General features: G+C 35.5%; 2 protein-coding genes and 2 long non-coding RNA genes across 6 annotated transcripts in view; 2 read left to right on the top strand and 2 right to left on the bottom strand.

The window, feature by feature from the left end:
• Window positions 1-1,242: 1,242 nt before the first annotated feature.
• On the bottom strand, window positions 1,243-8,595 carry LOC101738293 (ragulator complex protein LAMTOR1). Its single transcript, XR_209648.5, has 4 exons — window positions 8,357-8,595; window positions 5,747-5,892; window positions 4,162-4,366; window positions 1,243-3,462 (listed from the first exon to the last, which is right to left on the bottom strand). It is a non-coding gene; the product is annotated as a ragulator complex protein LAMTOR1 (long non-coding RNA).
• Window positions 8,596-8,989: 394 nt separating this feature from the next.
• LOC101743492 (endoplasmic reticulum-Golgi intermediate compartment protein 2) lies at window positions 8,990-12,216 on the top strand. The gene is made up of 2 exons (XM_021346389.3): window positions 8,990-10,858; window positions 11,406-12,216. The coding sequence occupies exon 1, from the start codon at window positions 9,104-9,106 to the stop codon at window positions 10,259-10,261; it is 1,158 nt and encodes a 385-aa protein (XP_021202064.1). The 5' UTR covers window positions 8,990-9,103; the 3' UTR covers window positions 10,262-10,858; window positions 11,406-12,216.
• A 1,179-nt stretch (window positions 12,217-13,395) lies between these two features.
• Window positions 13,396-14,365, bottom strand: LOC134200128 (uncharacterized). The gene is made up of 2 exons (XR_009974903.1): window positions 13,892-14,365; window positions 13,396-13,813 (listed from the first exon to the last, which is right to left on the bottom strand). It is a non-coding gene; the product is annotated as an uncharacterized LOC134200128 (long non-coding RNA).
• Window positions 14,366-14,494: 129 nt separating this feature from the next.
• Window positions 14,495-20,398, top strand: part of LOC101738072 (uncharacterized) — a 161,721-nt gene continuing 155,817 nt past the window's right edge. The window contains exon 1 of one of the 3 annotated variants that reach the window (XM_038015381.2): window positions 14,495-14,959. The gene's annotated coding sequence lies outside the window, so the exon portion shown is untranslated. The remainder of the gene's footprint in view (window positions 14,960-20,398) is intronic. The other 2 variants (XM_004923751.5, XM_062672168.1) reach the window with 2 other exon arrangements.

Raw genomic sequence — 20,398 nt, 5'->3', positions numbered from 1 at the left:
AGGCATTTAATTATTGTGTAACTAAACACGGAAAATAAAAAAATATAAATCATACAAATCTTTGTTTGTTATAGACAAATCTATTAAAATTTATCAATTTGTGTTTTCTGAGAATTTACAAAATCCTTCATTAAAAATAAAATATAGGATAGAATATGTTACTGCCATCTACAGGAGCAATGAGAAACTAATTGAAGCGAAGCCATCTAGTTGGCGATGCCCGTAAATATTTTTGTTGAGTGCTTGAGTTGCTTATCTATAACTAATTTTTGTGTCTTATCTATGGCTGCCTCTTTCTAAACGTTGCACAAACTGCGTGCGGCAACCGTAATGCGGGATTTACATTACGAAATTAGTGTCATACATGGTGAGCTCAGTTTCACGAAAGTAGTTTCGATATATGCGAAGTAATTTCGTTAAAAAATTAGTGTCGCGAAATCCACAGTATCGCAGTAGCCATGGCGCCTTCAGCATCAACGCTATAATTTGCTATATCCAATGTAGCTAAAGAAATGCTTATATACCTATAAACTTAAAAAAAGACTATCAAGAAAAAAAAAAGTTGGTAGATTCGAGGATGGCCAACAAGAAAGTATTTAGGTGCAATGAAGTTAGTCTCTGAATTAGCAGATAAAGATCTTGAGAGTTATAAAAACTATTTTCGAATGAGTGAAGATAATTTTGATTTTTACTGTAGGTGTTTCGGGTCCCAGAGACACCCTTGTCGCTGATATTCATTAATAAGATGTATTTTCTTTTCTGTACTCCATCGTTGGTTTGCCATTTTCAAGGCTTGAAGCGCGTCCGAACTAACAATACACACGTCCGCACAGCGCAGGCCCTTTCGCGACATTAGTTTCACGTCGCGTTTACACTATGAAATTAGTTGCATGACACTAATTGCACCAAAAAATCGCGCAGGGCACGAAACTAATTTGCATGCATGAAATTAATGCATGCATTACGAAAGCATTAAATTACACGTGAAACTGTTGGTAAAACTAATGTCACGAAATTAATTTCACGCCACTAATTTCGTAATGTAAATTCGGCTTAACGGGTAGCGCTAGTGTTGCGCTCAGTTGATTGCGCGGGAACCGAACTAGTTGGCGGGAGATATCAAAATTTAAACCCTAAAATCGAACACTTAAAATCTCTGATATCATACACTTAACAACCCACGCTTTTAAGTTTTTTTTTCCATGAACCCACAAGAAAGCTTATGAAAAAAATAAAACTAAATTTTAAATATGTATAAATTATATTCTCATACTTGACCCAATTCTTGTTGTCTAAGGACCGTCCTAGTTAAAGACGTTGCTATGATGACATGTAATATTTTATTATATTTATATAAATACTTATATTCGTAACTAACTACAGTCAGTCGATTTTCTTCATAAACTACATCATAGTTCATTTCAAAATTTGATATATTTTTACATTAATTACAGAATAATATCGATAAGATTACGAAAGGCAAGCATGTTTTTAATAATTTTTATTTTTTCATTACACAAAAATAAACATTTTCTCTTCGATATTCAATTTCATTAAACATCTCTTATAAATCAAAATTTCAATAACTTAGTTTGCTAGTGGTACTTTTTTTTTAATTTAAGGTTTTTTTTTGATACCCACATTATATAACTTAAGTAGCCGTTCCAGGGCCTATAGACAAAGTTCAGCTTATGGCATGAGGTCTAAAGTCTCAATACAACTAGTGTCCCACCCTTCAAACCGGAATGTTTGTCTGCTTTGTGGCAGAAGTCGGGTCGGGGTGCCCACGTCCACGCTGTCCCCTGACTTTGATTAGGCCTCACTGACCGTAGTCGAACACAAGAGAAACGAACAAAATTATGAAAAAATCACATTAAATAATATTAATTTGATACAAATATTCAATGCAAAAGTTACAATGTTTATTTTACACGAAAAACTAATTGCATTCACAAATCGATTGTTCTAGAACAATCAAATCTAGACAAATCAAAAGTTTACTCAGAATAAACTTAAAAAGTGACTCGAATTAATGAAAATATATTATTATATATGCAAAAAAAAATCGATAATAATAATCTTAATTGCAATTCAAAAATTAACATACACGTAGGTGCTGTAAATAAACACACATAACATACTAATATAATTGTGCTTACAATTGGATTAATTATAACATTATTATCATATCATGCTTTTTAAATAAAAATGAGAATTAACATCTGATCAAATCTTTTGCAAATGTTAAAAATGTGTCACTTTTCAGAAGAAATTCTTTACAAATTACATCTGATTCCAGAAACGAAAGAAATATTCCAATTGTTCTGTGTCAAAAATTGTATTAGTGAGGTTAGAGTTATATTGATACCCCTAATTAGTCATATCATATTTATGTGGATAATGATTTGAAAAAATCCTAAGTGATTTAGTAGGAGATATTTTTTTTTGCCGTATCAGGCTGACGAACACACGGCCTGAAACTGACACACGTATATGTATACATATATTTAAAAGATTAAACATTAACTTTATCATCGATTCTTCGCTGGGATGAAACTGGATACACAGTGGACGCTTATTTGAATAAAAGCTGTCTGAATGATTACATTTAAAAGTTAATTAGTAATAAAATAAATAATGGAACTCAAAGGAGCGTTTGCAATGACTTCTTTTTTTTTTAATACACAAATTCGGTTTTTTTTTACGATTATTAAATATCCTATCGGGGACACCAAAATCTCATCAAACAAAGGGTTTATTAATTACTACTTTATTAATTCCAATTATTACGATCAACGTCGAATTAATTTATTTTAATTATCAAAAGTCTTAAAATTATTATCAATACATGCAAAATCAACGGTCGTTCTCTGATATAATTATTAATTATTAAATTGTCTGTACCGAAAAAAATCTATTATTGTCTGTGGTAAAGATAATTAACTGTCTATGGGAAATGTCAGTCGGAACAATACTCGCACTATTAATCGGAAGATTGAACTTAAATCTCTTCTCCTTTACTCGCATTTACTTTATGACTCGAGAAAGAGAGACGGGTAATGTAGTTTTAAATGAGGCCGCAAATATTTAGTGGGAAAATAGATGTACAGCGGACGGCAACGTCAATGAAAGCGATCAAACAACAAAATCCGATTCTGCACCTAAACGTTAAGGAGTTATAATCGTTTTTCGCGAATACAAAATCTAGGTGGGTTCATTTATGAGAAAATAAAACAATTTGAAATAATTTTGTCAATAACAATATCAGTCAGTTCACATTCTTAACACGTGGATTTATAAGCTTCCGATATAATTCACAAAGTTCTTATCAAAAGGCTCCCGAGTGGGGGGACGGCCCCCATCGCCGCCTTAGGGGACCCGGAAGGGCACCACCAGGTCCTCCCGGTGCTCGACCCTGAGCTCCGATATGGCGGCGGCGGCTCGTCTCACTGCGCCACTGATCTGCGGAGCGCGATTAAATTTTCAACTTTTTTTTTCTTTTTTTTTTTAATTTTATTTTTATATACATATTAATAATCATGATATTAATAACAGTCTGCTTTACTTAATTTTCCAAATTTACTCCCAAAAAATGATAGAAACAATTAGCTGGCCTTATATAGAAGGCAGATGAAACTAAAGCCCGCCTGATAGCCTTGAGAAGCTATGCCAGCGTAGCCGGGCGATTAGGTGAGCTCACGGGGCTCAAACCGAGAGTGTTGCTAACACTGGCCCTACCAAGGGCAGGGTTTCGGAGAATCAACCACCGGATCGGAAACGCGACCCACTGAGAAGAGCCGGCGAGAAACTCAGTGTACTGTGTCTATGGACTAATTTACTCGTGGAACGGGTTCGGCGAGGACGATGACCGGTGCTTGAGGTACCTAAAAGCACCGTTAATGGCTCGTGAGGATCCGTAATGACGTGTTTAGGGCGACGTCGACTGTTTACCATTTCTTCCACAGAATCGGATATGCGCAGGCGGGTACTGTACTAACAACATACGCATTTCGCAAATTTTCACACGCGATTTCCACTATGAAGAATAACATCGATTAATACAAAATGAAATCGCAATTTATATAGAGTATTTAGTTTAAAATTGAGACATAGATCGCAAAGCGGGTGACGAGATTAACGTTGTGATGGGTTCCAACTCACCAGCTCCTTATCTGCGGCCGGTATTGGGGGACAGCTGAGTAGGGCCACTCGCTCGGCGTGGGTGACGTCAGCGAGGAGCCGCGGCGCGGGGCGGGGGGCCGCCACGCTCACGGCCGCCACCCGCGCCGTGTACACGCGCACCCTCTCGCTGTACGCGCTGGCCTCCAGTGTGTACGGGCCCAGCGCGCCCACGTCGATCACATTACTGTCGGTATAAGTCGCGACAATAAAGAAACAAATCGAAAATGGCGTCTATGTACTTGCACTGACAAATGGTAGGGTCAACAAATTAAAAGAAAGATAGAAAGAAAAAGTTGTTTATTGTAGAAAAATATAAAAAAACAAATGAGAATGTGCTTTACTTTATGCCCTGGCAGAGGGGGAGGTGTCTCATCTGCAACTTGGGTAGACACTTTTGCTGCTAGTCATCTAAGTCGCACAACTCGAAAGTGAAAAAACTCGAACTCAACAACAAAGTCAGACTGATACTTTTTTTACACGCAGTACGCGCCGTGTGCGACTAAAGACAGCAATTGTTTAGAGTAAGAGCGCATGATCGCCGCCGCCATTTTAGATTCGTTTCTTTATTGGCGCGGCTTTTAACAGATTTCGAGTAAAGCAACCATCGCCTTTTTTTTCCTGCCTAGCTGAGAGCCTTGAGAGGCTATCACAGCGTAACCTTAACTAGTAGGTGAGCTCACGGGGCTCAAACCTGATGACGTTGCTAACACGAACCCTAGCAAGAGCAGTGCTTCGCAGAATCTACCACCGGATCGGAAACGCGATCCACTGAGAAGATCCGGCGAAAAGTGGACTCAGTGGACTATGTCTGAGGGTTAATTTACTCGTCGAGCCCTTCGTCGCAAGCGACGGGTTCGACGAGAACGATGACCCGCTACCATCGCCGGTCTTCATCGACAAGCAAATTGTAGCGTGCAACATTCGGTCGCACTCGGAGTTCCCGAACGCGCAAGTATCCCGTGACGTCATGCTACAAAATTCGCGCGCGTCGATTTAAGTTGAATGTAAAAACGTAATTTTAGTTTTCATTCGTATCTTCCAGTGCCTAGCGTTGTTTACTTAACTTTTGGTTTATATTTTAATATTGTACACATTATAGATATTGTTGAAATGGTGTGTTTGACTTTTATATATGTTCGGAGTAAAATATCCCGCGAATGCGAGGGACAAATAACAAACCACAAAATCAATAGTGGGCAAAAGATTAAGTTGTTGAAAATCAGCAGCTACACACATTTAAAACACTAATTTAGAAAGCTCCATGAGCGACGGCGACTACTCACCTTCAGATGGGCGGTGTCCTCGCCTACAAAGGTAATTTTTTCCCTACCTTAATCACTGGTAGCCTAAGAAGCGACATAGGCGAGCCCGCGGGCTCAACTTGAGAGAGTTTGCTAGCACCGGGTCCAGCAAAAGCTAGTGCTCGCAAAATCTACTACCAGATCGTAATCACTAACCACTGAGGAGACCCGGCGAGACACTTAGTGGGTTGTGTCTATCGGGTAGTTTGCACGTCGTAATCGACAAGTCCACCAAGAATGGTGACCTGGAAAAATAATCTTACTTTGCAGTCTCATGAAGTATCCTATTCAAAGCAGTCTGTTCGTCTGGTTTCCTCGGTGGTGTGGACGCTGATACCACAGGTATCAGCGTCTCCTGTTGCTGCTCCGTTACTTCTAGTAGATGTGTCCTTTCGTTTATAACGTTCTCCTGGAAATATTTACAATTTGAAACAGATTTTAATACCTGTATCGTTTTGCACAGTACGAATTTGTATCCTTCTTAAGCTGGGTCTTATAAATGAGTCTACTATTATCAAAGCCGGCAATGTGACTTTTGGATAATTATTGGTAAATCAGAAAAACAAATTATTGACTTTGTATTCCATTGGCAGTCACAAAACTCTTCTGAACGACATCTTATCATCATAAATAACAGGTTAAGTATTAACCTTTATTTAATGCAGGTTTTGAACCGTATTCTTTGAAGGAGACGATTATATTCAAATCAATCTGTATTGAAATATCAATAATTTTTTTTTGTCCAAATGCACATGACAGATTGCCACCTTTGATAATAGACGACTCAAATAAACGCATTTTACATGCATGGTTTTCTGCATAAATATAAGCGAAACAGATCTCAAACTAACTCTTACAGTTTACACTATACTTCTTAGTTATGAATTGGTTTTCAATTTTAGTAATAATTTTGTAATATCATCTGTGTACTAATACTGTAAATAGCAGAAACAATTCTCTTCACAGACTTCAACTGGCAGAAATTGCTAAATGTATAATTATTGTGTATGTTATTTTTTTTTTTTTATTGCTTAATGGTTGGACGAGCTCACAGCCCACCTGGTGTAAAGTGGTTACTGGAGCCCATAGACATCTACAACGTAAATGCGCCACCCACCATGAGATATAAGTAAGTTCTCCGTATCGTAACAACGGCTACCCCACCCTTCAAACCGAAGCGCATTACTGCTTCACGGTAGAAATGGCAGGGTGGTACACTCGTGTGGACTCACAACAGGTCCTGCCACCAGTAAATGTATAACATATTTTTGTTTGATGGTTGTTTATGTTTACAAGTTTGGTCAAAAATCAAATAAAAAAAGTATAACCAAAACTTGCATAATTATTCAAATATAAAGCTAAAACATTTTAAAGTATGTTTTACTTTTATATAAATATTATACTATTATTGGATGAGTTTTAACCATGTTTTTAATGGTTATTTCCCAAAATTTATGCTAGAAGCAGACAAACCTTGTCTCATTCAGTTTTGGATTTTACCAGTGAACCCAGTGCCTAGCCCAAACAAACAATACAGTGCAGTGGCTTATTTCGGTATATATTGAAAACACATTGTTTCTTACTGGTTAGAGCTTGTTAATCTACTATATTTATAATGTTGATAATGTCAAAAGACAAATTAAAAAAAAAAACAATCTATTACTATTTTTAATTACTATTTTAAAACTTGCATAGGTGTAAAGAATGTAAATTGATGATTCTAAGTATACCACATTGTCCTTTGTACGTTTTTTCCAGCTTTCAGATGATTATTTAATACCACGCTAGTTAAAATGTTCCAGTTTTGCTGTAAAACATGTGTGGAGTATTTTTTGTTTAAACCTTCAACAGTGCAGTAAGCATTGTTCGGCAAGTAGGTAGTCCACCAAATTGAACTCAGAACAACGTGGAACTCAGAACAATGTGGAACTCAGAAGACTCAAGTTTGGTAAGTCAAATGCTTAAGGTAAATCATCCCATCTGAGTGTTTCCAACATATCACACACTGTGATAAGGCATTGTTATGAAGGAATTGTGATTGAATTGTTCCATTCAATTAGATGCAAACATAATTAATTGTTATACTTGCATATAACATATTTGGTCATTTTAGGACCAGAACTCTTAACTCTTACTTTTAGAGTTTAATTTCACATTTCTTTTCTTCTCTTCATGAAGTTTTTTTTTTATTTGTTTCACACAAATTTGTTTTCCTTTGTCTGTGAGAGATTGTTTTTAGCAATAAGATCACCCGTTGTACTTTTTTTTTACTGTTTTGCATTTTTTATTATTTTATTTTGGTGAACAATAAGGGTTACTCTATTCGCTCACTCTCACTCTAATCTAAAATTATTGGTTGGATGCCAAGAAAATAAATATGCACCACATTTATAGTCATTGTCATTAGTAGATTCAACCTTATGCAGCTGACTTCAAGCACTAAGTTATAACAAGGTTCTATAAACTGTTATTATACAAACTAATAATCATACAAGTGGGCGGAACAATGCACGATAGCGATTACAACGTAAATTTATGATTAGGCATAGATAATATCCACTGTTTTGCAATTGTAATAAATGTAGTTTCTTGGTAAGAAAATTAATGATTTGTTAGAATATAATATTATACTTCAGTTGGTAACAATGTACTCCGATAACTTAATCTAATGTTTACTCTCGATAAAACTGAACATAATAGTTCAATAATGTCATTGTCATGTAGGAAATGCGATATTTCACACATTTCAAGTAGACACGTTTGTTTTAGTGTTTTTATGTAGGGTATATAGCATTAATTAACAAATCATGCATATTGTGACGCATTCATACCGTCCTTTTTTCGTACTTCAGCAAAATAAACGAATTAAATACCTGTGGGTCGTTGTCTTTGTGGCAAATGCTATAGCAACAACCCATTACGGCTGTTTTTAAAGAGTTGAAGCATGAATGCAACGAAGTATCCTCGTCGTCGGACTGCATAAATGTTTTGTATCGTGATCTCTTGGCGTGGATAAAAATAGAAAATATCGTAGGTATGCCGCTAACAGTCGACGTTCGTGTTACATGAAATGAGTGGTTCTCTTTTGACACTTGACACAGTCAGATTTCATAGTCATTGACAGTAAACAAGAAACATCGGCATTAAATGTCAAGAAAATAATTTCGTTCTGAAACTAAAATCCAGATAGTTCTATAAATGGATAGACGATATTCTATGGGTTATTCTAGTGACGTATAAATAAATTGCTTTTTTTGAAAAGATTATAAATCTAACTAAATTAAATAATGACATCTTAAAATCTTAAAATCCTCTTAAAATCCAGAAATAGCCTCAGCTTTAATAAAACTCAATAATAAAACTTTTTTCAATTATGGTTTTAAAAAATTTCTTAAAGAACGATTATGGAATTAATCTTAATCTTATTTTCCACCCTTTCATGGGTCCGTTTTTTATAATAATTATCTTCATTTACGTAAATAAAATTAATTGCTTTGTTTATAGACGACGGCCGTCATCTGCCAAATTCGGCTGTCAAAAAATAACAACACGTCTACGGACAACGACCTCGGAATTATAAATTTATTTTACTTATTAAAATCATAAAGTATTAAAAAAACATGTTAAGGTATCGAGGGAAAAAGAACATTTTGGAAAAAGTAAAGGAATACGATGCTTTCCCTAAAGTTCCTGATGAATACGTCGCGAGTACCCCGGTAGGAGGAACGTTTTCAGTTATCACATTTTTCATTATCCTTTGGTTAATTTACAGTGAAGTTACGTACTATTTAGACAGTAATTTAGTATTCAAATTTATGCCAGACATAGACATGGACGAAAAGTTACGAATAAACATCGATATAACCGTAGCAATGCCTTGCTCGAACATCGGTTCTGATATCTTGGACTCTACCTCGCAAAGTGTTTTCGGATTCGGTGAATTACAAGAGGAAGACACTTGGTTCGAGCTCACAGAAGAACAACAAGACGCGTTTGACGCTATAAAGTATATAAACTCTTATTTAAGAGAAGAGTATCATTCCGTTTGGCAGCTACTTTGGAAAAAGGGTCATGGCTCCGTTCGCTCTACTATACCAGAGCGTAAAACGAAAATGAACAAACGGCCGGATGCCTGTAGACTTCATGGAGTTCTGACGTTAAATAAAGTGGCTGGCAACTTCCACATAACTGCAGGAAAGAGTCTACATCTGCCCCGTGGGCACATACACTTAAATATGCTCTTTGATGATACTCCACAGAACTTCAGTCACAGGATACACCGTCTCAGTTTTGGCAGTCCAACCAATGGGATTATTTACCCTCTAGAAGGTGACGAGAAGATCACGAATGATGAAAATATGCTATATCAGTATTTTGTTGATGTTGTACCAACTGACGTTGACAATACATTTGAGACAGTAAAAGCATATCAATATTCAGTTAAAGAGTTAGAAAGACCTATAAGTCACGTGAAGGGATCTCATGGAGTTCCTGGTATTTTCTTCAAATACGATATGGCTGCATTGAAAGTTAAAGTGTATCAAGAGAGAGAAAACATGCTGCAGTTCACGTTAAGACTATTTTCAGTAATAGGAGGCATTTATGTTATAATAGGATTTATTAATGCAATAGTGTTAACGTTACAATCATACTTTGTGACAAAACCAATTAAAGATAAAAAACAGTTAGAGGTTAAAACACCTCAAAATAACTACACAACCAATGCTTTGTTTGTGGCAACAGAGTTAAGTGTTCCAGTTGAACTTGTAAAACAATAATAGATAGTCAATTCTTAGTCTTAAGGGAAATTTATTGATGTTTCTTAATTGTAAATAAGCATTTATTTTTTACAAAGTTGTAACATATTAATTAATGTACTGGCTGTGTTCACTGTATACAATGTTGTTAGTAAATTTGAAAGAAAAAAAATCAATTAGCCTGTGCGTCTAAATCACCACAAATACAGAGATTTGCACATAAATAAATACTTTTATATAAATAACAAAAGCTACTTTTTATGGTAAACATGTATAAATCCAATTATTTATTATACAACTGAGACAGAAATAACAGTAAGCACAGCAAGTTTAATGTTTCAGATATTAAAAAGTTTTTATGAATGTTTTAACAGCTAAATGCTGCATTGTAATTTTTTATTTCCATAATAATTACTTATCCAGTTTTTAATTTATTAAGAATTTTATTGTTACAGTCAAAATGAGCCTCTTGAATTTAATGGATTTAATTTAATGTAAAAAGGAAAATCACATCTTGAATACACTTTGCAAAGTTGTATGTGGCACTATAGACATATTCGATTGGACTTGTTAAAAGCAACTAAAAAAATTTGTTTATAAATAAATCATAAATTACAGGTACGAAATTATTAATATTTAAACTAAATGAGTATTTATTGAGATTTTATTTGTATCAATAACGAAAAAAAAAAGTTTTTAAAAATATATTATGTTTAATTAAACTTTTCTACTGATGACTATAATGATGATTATAGTCATCATAATGAATGTCAGGGTTCATAGTCCTTATGAAACAACATAGTGAACTTTCAATATTCTAAAATCAAAATTTATGTAAAATGAAACCTATCCATTAAAGCTAAGTATTGGCAACTTGGTAGCACTATGTTGAGTCTATGAAGACTTTGTAACCATTAATGAAAATTATTTTTTCATCCGGATAGATCTGAAACTTAATTTTAAATTTAAATTCGAGAAGGATCGAAGATGGGTCTTCTCGTTGTTATGATAAGTATTTACTTGTTTGAAATCTTATAACTTTCAAACTGTTAATGTAAATATTGTGTACATCACAACCAGTGGTCAAAAGGGGAGGAACATTTGTAGACTCATTTATATTCTTATGGAGTGGTGAAAACTTGACTAATTTTATTTTTGTTCTCAGGTTTAAATGATCGACTTCCATTTAGAAGGAGTAATATCGTGTAATAAAATGGGTTAAACAATAATTGTGTCATAAGGGTTATATTCCGCCGTATTGCTCATTTCTACTGCAATCACGTGGTTGGGTTTGAGGCTAAGACTGGTTATTACAATAAGCCGATGTCTGGACTCCACTACATTGTTGGCCGTAAACGTTTCATTGACAACAATATTTTCTAAATATTCGCATCAATTCAAAGTCTAAATAATTACATAAAATCAAAGTTTAATTATCTACATGAACATAAAATACTTACATTATAAAGACTTTGAATTGTTTTAGCATACTAATTATTGTGTATACTTTGAACTTGTTTTATGGAATGAAATTAATTATTTTTTTTTTTTATTTTTTTTTTTTTCCTACCTAAGCTGAGAGCCTTGAGACGCTATGTCAGCGTAACCCTAACTTTTGTAGGTGAGCTCACGGGGCTCAAACCTGATGACGTTGCTAACACGAACCCTGGCAAGAGCCGTGCTTCGCAGAATCTACCACCGGATCGGAAACGCGACCCACTGAGAAGATCCGGCGAGAAACTCAGTGGGCATTATTTTCTTAGCAAATCTTAAGTACTATTGTATGGATTACTTATGCGGATTGTGACGTTTATGATTATTCCATGATCTTTAAGTTTTACAATGTGACTCTCATTAAAAAGAATCTTGAATATACTTATGTATTTTTATATTTTGCTGACAATTTTATTGTTTATGTATTATTATTATTGTTATTTTTTTGTTAGTCAAAATACATTTTATATATTCTTCTATAATTCTGTTTGATTCTCACCTTTCGCTAAGCTGTAGTTACCTGTCCTGGTGAAACTGGAAGCTCAACTAACGTTTTTAAGAACGGTTTGACCTACGCGTCATTGGAAATACAAAGTACTGCAAAAGAAATCTGTAGTTTCTTTTAACTCTCTTAACTCTGTTAAAAGAAACTACATATTCTCTTCTTTTTTTTTATTGCTTAGGTGGATGGATGAGCTCACAGCCCACCTGATGTTAAGTGGTTACTGGAGCCCATAGACATCAACAACGTAAATGCGCCAACCACCTTGAGATATAAGTTCTAAGGTCTCAGTATAGTTACAACGGCTGCCCCACCCTTCAAACCGAAACGCATTACTGCTTCCCGGCAGAAAAAGGCAGGGTGGTGGTACCCACCCGCGCGGACTCACAAGAGGTCCTACCACCATTATTTCTTTATTTGCGTGAAGAACAAAACATGCAAGACCATTAAATTTGATTGCGCTTGAACTATAAAAAGTAACGATTAGCTACATACGATAACGGATAAAATTGAGCTAAGTACATTGTTTTAATTATATACATTTCAAATAAATACATATATTTTATTTAACAACGAATTATTTCGCAATTTTTTTTTTCTTTTTTTTTTTTAAACCACGTTAACTGGTCCCGTGGTAAGTTCGTAAAGAACTTGTGTTACAGGTACCAGATAACGGAAATAAATGTAAGATTTTTATTATACACATACATATATTGAATATACATCCATAACCCTGGAAAAGACATTTTATATTATTCATACAAAATATCTTCCCTTGGCGGGATTCGAACCCGCGACCACCTAGTGTAGTGACCATGTCACTCAGCACTACACCAGACGGCCGTCTGGTCAATTAAAATGGTAGAGTAATCTTGAGCACACTTTGATCTCTAAAATTGTCCTGATTGACGGTTTCATCCACTAGTTTAAACTGTAGGCGTGTTACACAGTCCAACCTAGAGTTTCCCCAACTTTTTTGAGCCATGCCCCACTGTAACATTTTTAAGTATGCCCCTATAGATACCTACATAATGTGTAACATTAAAAAATTGATTTATTCACTTAAGAAATATGAATGATAGGTTTTAGGAAGAAATTACTATAAAATTGTTATCAAAACACAGTAAGTAATATTTCAAAACATATAATAAAAAACTGGAATTCAAATTCAAAATACCTTTAATACAGATTTTCTATATTAAAAATGGTGCCATTACCCCTTAATTATGAAATTCCCCCCTTGGGAGGCATGGGCCCCACGTTGAGACACACGGTCTAACCGCAAATGGTACCTACTCAACTTCTCAATAAGCCTTGATATTCACGTGACCGCAGGCCTTGGCATTGCAGTCATTTGGCTTGTGCGTTTCCAGGGAATTATGGTCTCTACACTAGTAGTAGATAGAGTGAGTGAAGTTAATTCGCATTTTGACACGTGCGTCTTCGGTGTTAACGCTACATTGTTCTTTTTAATGAGGTTTGAATGGAATCTAGCATAGATAACAGCTTCGCCGGACCCGTCGTTGCTGATAATGATGGTCGACATTGACCGCTTATGGGTGTTGATAAACTTCTTTCTGGGGGCAAACAAAATGTGTTAGCTTGATGTAGCTTGTTTCCTAGAGTATTTCAGACGTTTATTTCTTGTAACCAACCCCGAACAGAATCTTTCTTATTCACGTACGGCTAAATGCTTTGATATTTATTACCAATGATTGTTCGTTGATGCCTAACGTTCGTTCTGGTAGGCCATGACTATCCATTGATGTACTTTATGACACTATAGTTCAACAGGTAGTTACTTGTTCTTACGGTCTTATTCTTTTTTTCCCCTTCCTATGCTGATAGCCTTAAGAGGTTATTTCAGCTTCTCCTTGACGTGTAGGTGAGCTCACGGGGCTCTAACCAAGAGTGTTGCTAACACTGGTCCTAGCAAGAGCAGTGCTTCGCAGAATCTACCACCGGATCGGAAACGCGACCCACTGAGAAGATCCGGCGAGAAACTCAGTGGGCAAAACCGTTCAAACCTAAAAATTGCTTTTTAATTTAGAAAAAGGTCTGGTCTGAGACAAAAAGAATTTGTTTTGAAGGACAGGTGTTTTTAACTTCCCTGTGTACGTACACTATTGTAAATCAGGGGACGCGGCGGAGAGGGTTCACCACCAACGGTTTTAATGCGGCGTCTCTTTCGCACTACCATTCCTGATTATGTTTTGTCGCGCGCATGCTCCGTCTGACTCCGAACGAGCGTTTTGTCGTTTTGTTCGTATTTCGCTTTACGTCAGTGCACGAATGAGCGGTCGGTCCTCGACGATTCGCGTGTCTTCGCCGCTCTTCGACGGACGTCTGTCTAGTTGACGTCCGAAAACGAATCCCACATTCGAAAAGTTTAAAACTTTTCCAGTGCGGATTCTCGAGCGCTTGGTAACTCATTAAAAAAAAAAACGTGAATTCTGTGAACCAAAAGTGCACGTTTGTTGATTGTTGTGTTATTGTGAAGTGCTTGAGTTATACTATCGTTTTGTAACTACGCTTGGACGTTACTGTTTTGTTTGCGAAAAACGCGTTAAAGCAGTCGCGATCTTCGTTAGGTCCGTTTATAGCGTAAGTTGAATCTTGGGGCTGGCGTCGGTCGGTGAAAGTAGACCTTTGTTAAGTTCATAAGGACACAGGCGCTTGCAACTGGTTCGGAGCGACGTGTTTCGCTTGCACTCGGAGAGAAGGTGAGCGGCATGACTTACCTAGTTACTCTTCAAACTACAGTTAGCTTAAGAAGCGTTTTAATATTGCATTCAAATATAAGTTCTTTCACTCGGTTTTATTACTTTGTAAATTGTTCGTTTTGCTTACTTATGTAGTTCGTATCGCGATATTTGCAAAACATTCGATAATATTGTTTACATTGTACACGTAGAACAGCTGAATGGTTTCTTTCTTATCTACTCTGCTCTGTACCACTAATTACCATCACGACAATTCAGTTCGTAACGAAATATTTTCTTTATGGTTCCGGAGAATTTCGAACTTTTGTACAAGTTAATTAAAAGCTTAACAAAAATTTCGCGAGTTTCTGAATAAACGTGTTCTAGAGACCATTCATACTGCGAGGCTTGTAGGTCAGTGCCCTGCACCCTACCTGTTGACTTGCCTTTCCCAGTCAAGCCGGTTTCGACATTAACAACACGAGCTGTAAAAAATGTGTCAGGTTTCTTATTGATAGCTGTTAGTTATAAATGAACAGGTTCAACTTAGATCTCACAGAAAATTAGACAAAAATTATAAGGAGCGGTGTGTACAATTAGATGTTGGTGGTATGTTTAATTCACCTGATAGAAATGGCTTTTCAATCAACGATATTTTTTACGTTATAAATATAATGCTCAGCAGTGCTCACGGTTGGTAGTTTTGTTGCTATTCGTATAATATTTGTGATTGCACGAGGGAAGAATATCAAGGCCGAGCTTGAAAAAATAAAAAAACAACCCTGGTCAAAGCCAAGCGATGACGGCCGATACACAACGACGGCTTCTGTAACAAAGTAAGCTTCAGATATTATGTCTTCAAGGCAGTCGTCGGTCATCGGTATTTAAGGGCTCAAGAAACATCTTGGCCACATCTAAGCCACATTTTAAGAAAGGCATTGCATAGCGCTTTTCAAAAGCTGGGGCTTATCGAAAATTCTGAAGACTTTCTTCTCATAAGGTATTCGTTGGTAACGAAGACCTAGGGGTTTGTGCGAATAGAACTCCACATACAACTGGACCTAGTAGTGCACAAGGGAGGCGAAACTTTACAGCCTAAGAAAATAATAGGCGTATATTCCTTACTGGTGGTAGGACGTCTTGTGAGTCCGCACCGCCCTGCCTATTTCTGCCGTGAAGCAGTAGGTAATACGTTTCTGTTTGAAGAGCGGGGCAGCCGTTGTAACTATACTGAGACCTTAGAACTCATATCTCAAGGTGGCTGTATTTACACGGGGCGAAGCTAGTCTCAGAAAAGGAGCCAAGTTACTCCTTATATCATCAGCTACCTATCAGTGAAAGTCTCGTCAAAAGCGGTCCAGCCCTTCCAGAGATTAGCCGGAACTAACACACAGACAGACAGACAAAAATTGTAAAAATGTTATTTTGGTGTATGTTTCGTATGCATGTAGTAAAAAGCGGTTATTTCAATATTACAAAAAGACACTCCAATTTTATTTATACGTATAGATAAGATAGTTTTTATACCAAACTATCACTACATTTCTACACCGGTCTTCGAATTTTATGATACGGTAATGTCTCATGCACCAGTGAATACAGAGCATAGAGTAGGTATGTATCTATTCAAATGTATAACGTTACAATGTTGCCATATCAAATCTTAGAAAGTTACCACCAACTGAGACGGCCACGTGTTCCGAAAACATTGAGTTGTTTTTAAAACTTATTGCCTATGTATACCGGCTCTATGACAATGTTCAATCGTTTCCAGAAAAGGAAGGAATCAGTCGATTTAATATTTGTATTCATTTAAAATTTACGAATTTATTACCAATGTTAATAAATAAAAGACCAATTTTTGGTTATGATGTGGTAAGTGTTTAATATATAAAGAAGAGATGACGTACTTAAATAATGAAAGTACCTAAGTGTTTTTTAAGCACTAGGAATTGATGTAAGCGTTACGATTCCCTCTGTGTGCTAAGTACGTGTTTTTTAACGTTGTCGATATCGTAAAAGTGAACTCAAATTTGTATGGAGTTGGAACGTTTGCCTACGTTTGCCGCTAGGGGCGCTGTTCCAACTCCATACAAACTCGAGTTAACTTTTACGCTATCGAGAACGTTAAAAAACTCGCACTAAGCGCACACTGAACTCATGACCCCTAATATCTGTGGTTCACGTTCATAAGTTAAGTAGGCCAAGGTATGATAAAGTTGATTACGTATCAAAGCCAAATTATGTGGAGTGCGATTAAGCATGTATTCTTGCGTAATTTGAGTATCAGTCGATAATAATATTAATTAAAAAAACGTTTTTAGCGTTTCTATGGACGTGTTAATGATAAAAAAATGTAATTTCTTGCGTCAATTTTCATAATAACGTTTGCAAACTTATCGATTTAGTTATAACTAGCGACCCGCCCTCGCTTCGCTTCGGAAACATTAAAACACACATGAAACCAAAAAAAAAAAAAAATAATTAAAAACAGTAGCCTATGTTCATCAGGGACAATGTCGGCTTCTAATGGATAAATATTTTTTCAAATCGGTCCAGTAGTTTCGGAGCCTATTCGAAACAAACAAACAAACAAATCTTTCCTCTTTATAATATTAGTATAGACTAACTGTGTAGAGCGTGAACTGTAATTTGTACTGGTCGCTTCAATAATTAGATACATTCAGAGAGAAGGTTATTTTTATTTTATTTTAATGTAGTTACAACACGTGCATGTCAGCGTTAAGCCAGGATTTACACACATAAGTTCTTTTACAATGAAAATACAATACAATTCTATAAAACTTTAACATTACTTGTTTACAACAAAAAGCCACGCCTGAGTTATTCAGTGGTTTTTACACAATTGGCCATTTTGTGTTGGTTATAGCAACTACAACTTCTTTTATACAAACAAATGTAATTACTGCGAATAAATTCACAAAACATAGCTTAATATTCAAAATACATATTTTAGTGATTTTACATGACTCACATTTAATTTATTTTACATGAATTACTTTTAAGTAATATTAACTAACATTATTATTATCCAGCCTGATAATAGATGGCGCCAACAACATCATTGCATAACAATTACAATACTTAATTAAATTATTAGTACTGTTAATTATAATATAAATTATTATTAATATTTATGCTTTATTCATATTTAATCATTTATACAGTAATTTGTGTTTTTAAACAATAACATAAACATTAAACATATTCTGAACATTTTCACATCAAAACAGTGTCTGCTAATTATTAAATATGGTAGAATAACAGTTTTGTTGCTAATAATTAATAAATATTAACATATAATAAACTAAACTATATATTATTATGTTAATTATTGCCAACAGTGGCGTTTGCGCCCATATGCACGTAAGACCTGAATTTTTTATTGACTGAATTGCCACAATTATTATTCTGTTTCAAAATTCAAAAAACAGTCATACAAACTTCATGTTTAGAATTGCTCTAAACAATAACTACATAATGTAAAACTTTTATATTTTCATAGTATTTTTCGTACAATTAAACTTGAAGATATACAGGGTGTCCCAAAACTCAACGATAACCTGGTACCGGACGAGAGGCCAAGGTATACCAGTTAAGAAAAAAAAAAGAAAAAAAATCTATGTCACTTAGTCAAGCGATGATAGACATTTTTCGAAAAAGTAAAAAATTTGACACCCTTGGTCGTATTTTTAGGTACTGTGATCGCAATTTTCACAGTTTTACAGTGATTTTTTTAATAATGTTATCTCAAATAACAGTGCTATTCATCGTAACCACAAATGAAAGTAATGATCATTGTTAACTAATATAAACGGATCCTCAGGGTGGCGGCGACAATTGAGACAATTTACATCCACACGAAATATTATATTCTCTTTAGTACACGTTACGGTGGGTAGAATACGAATGCAATAGAGATATGCTAACCGCCGGTATTTATACAATCATCTTGACCTATTTAAATACAAACTTAGTAGGTAATATTAAACATTGTTCACCTTAATTATTCTGCTGATTATTTACGTACAATTATTATTTAATAATATCGAATTATGTAACATAAATAGCATTAAGGCTTATTGCGCCGTAAGGCTTATTGCGCCGGAAGCTGTCAAGCGGAAGGCGCCAATAAAATATTATAAGTATAAAGAAATATGAATGAACTATTTACTTGATTATGAAATTACTAATTATATTATAAGACAATAATAAGTTCTATATATTTCCTAAGTTCGTAAATAATTAATTATGTGAGGCCGGAAGTGTTGCTCGATAACACTAAGTAAAATAAATTAAATTTTGACGAGTTATGGTTTATAAAATTTATGTCAGTCAACTTTGACACTCTACGTTGAAAAAAAAATGTACTACACTACATATGGCAAGTTTTTTTAAAAGATTGCCCATTTAGTCTATATTTCAAAATACTACAACACTTGCCACTTTTCTTGCCAATAAAACTGCTATTTCGTATTTTTTGCGAAAGGAACTCATGGAAAATTTAATCAAAATAAAACGGTAAATTATCGTAACGCTTTATTATCCTCCTAAAACTAAAGCAGATGCTCAAATTGTTTCCCTCCAGCACGAATACAAGCTCTGCATCGCCTCAGAAATGACCTGTTCACCAGTATTGCAACTAAACTACGACGCTGTACGGTTTTTTTTGCTCAAATATATATTTGAAAAAAAAAAACACGTCTAATTTAAACAATTTATCACCCGGAACCAGTTGAGGAGAGGTCGCAGCTAACTCATTCATGCATAATTCGCGACCTATCGTGCCCGACTTCCTAAAATGAAACCCTGAAATGTTTCAATTGAAAATTTATTTTTACTGAAATTTAAAACTTCAGGGTAATTTTTATACTTGCAATTGGTTACTGGAAGTCATTGATATCGCCTCGTTTGCATGGGTAATATGGATGTCGTAATTTTTTAAATTATATCTGAAATAGCAGTTTATTATTATAGTAAATTCCATCAGCATTGCAAGGTACTTACTGTTAGTGTGTTCTGTATTATACTAGTCTAACCTAACCCATGCATCAGCCCGTTGAGTTTCTCACCGGATCTTCGCAGCGGGTCGCGATTCCGATCCAGTAGTGGATATATTCGCGAAGCAGTTGCTCTTGAGTTGTTAGGTCTCGTTTGGAGGCGCTCGGGTAGCTGTTAGCTAATCCCATCCCTCCTGGCTGAGCCTTTGCTCGCCCACCTGTCCTGGTGAAACTGGAAAGGCCTCAAGGCCACCAGTAATCCTTCAATCATAAAAATAGATACTGGTCAACCGCGGTGTTACTTAAAAAGATGTGTGGTCCCTTCAAAAATTTTTTTATTCTGGGATCGAACCGTCAAAGTTCATGATGGTTTCAACAAATGTGTATTTCATAAAGCTAATAGCGCGATAAATGAAGTCACTGGTAAGCCCGTTGCGGT

Source organism: Bombyx mori, chromosome 14 (genome assembly GCF_030269925.1).
Source record: "Bombyx mori chromosome 14, ASM3026992v2".
In the NCBI taxonomy this organism is placed as follows: Eukaryota; Metazoa; Arthropoda; class Insecta; order Lepidoptera; family Bombycidae; genus Bombyx; species Bombyx mori.
The sequence above is the reverse complement of the archived record's forward strand: the minus strand, read 5'-3'. Positions and strand labels throughout refer to the sequence as shown.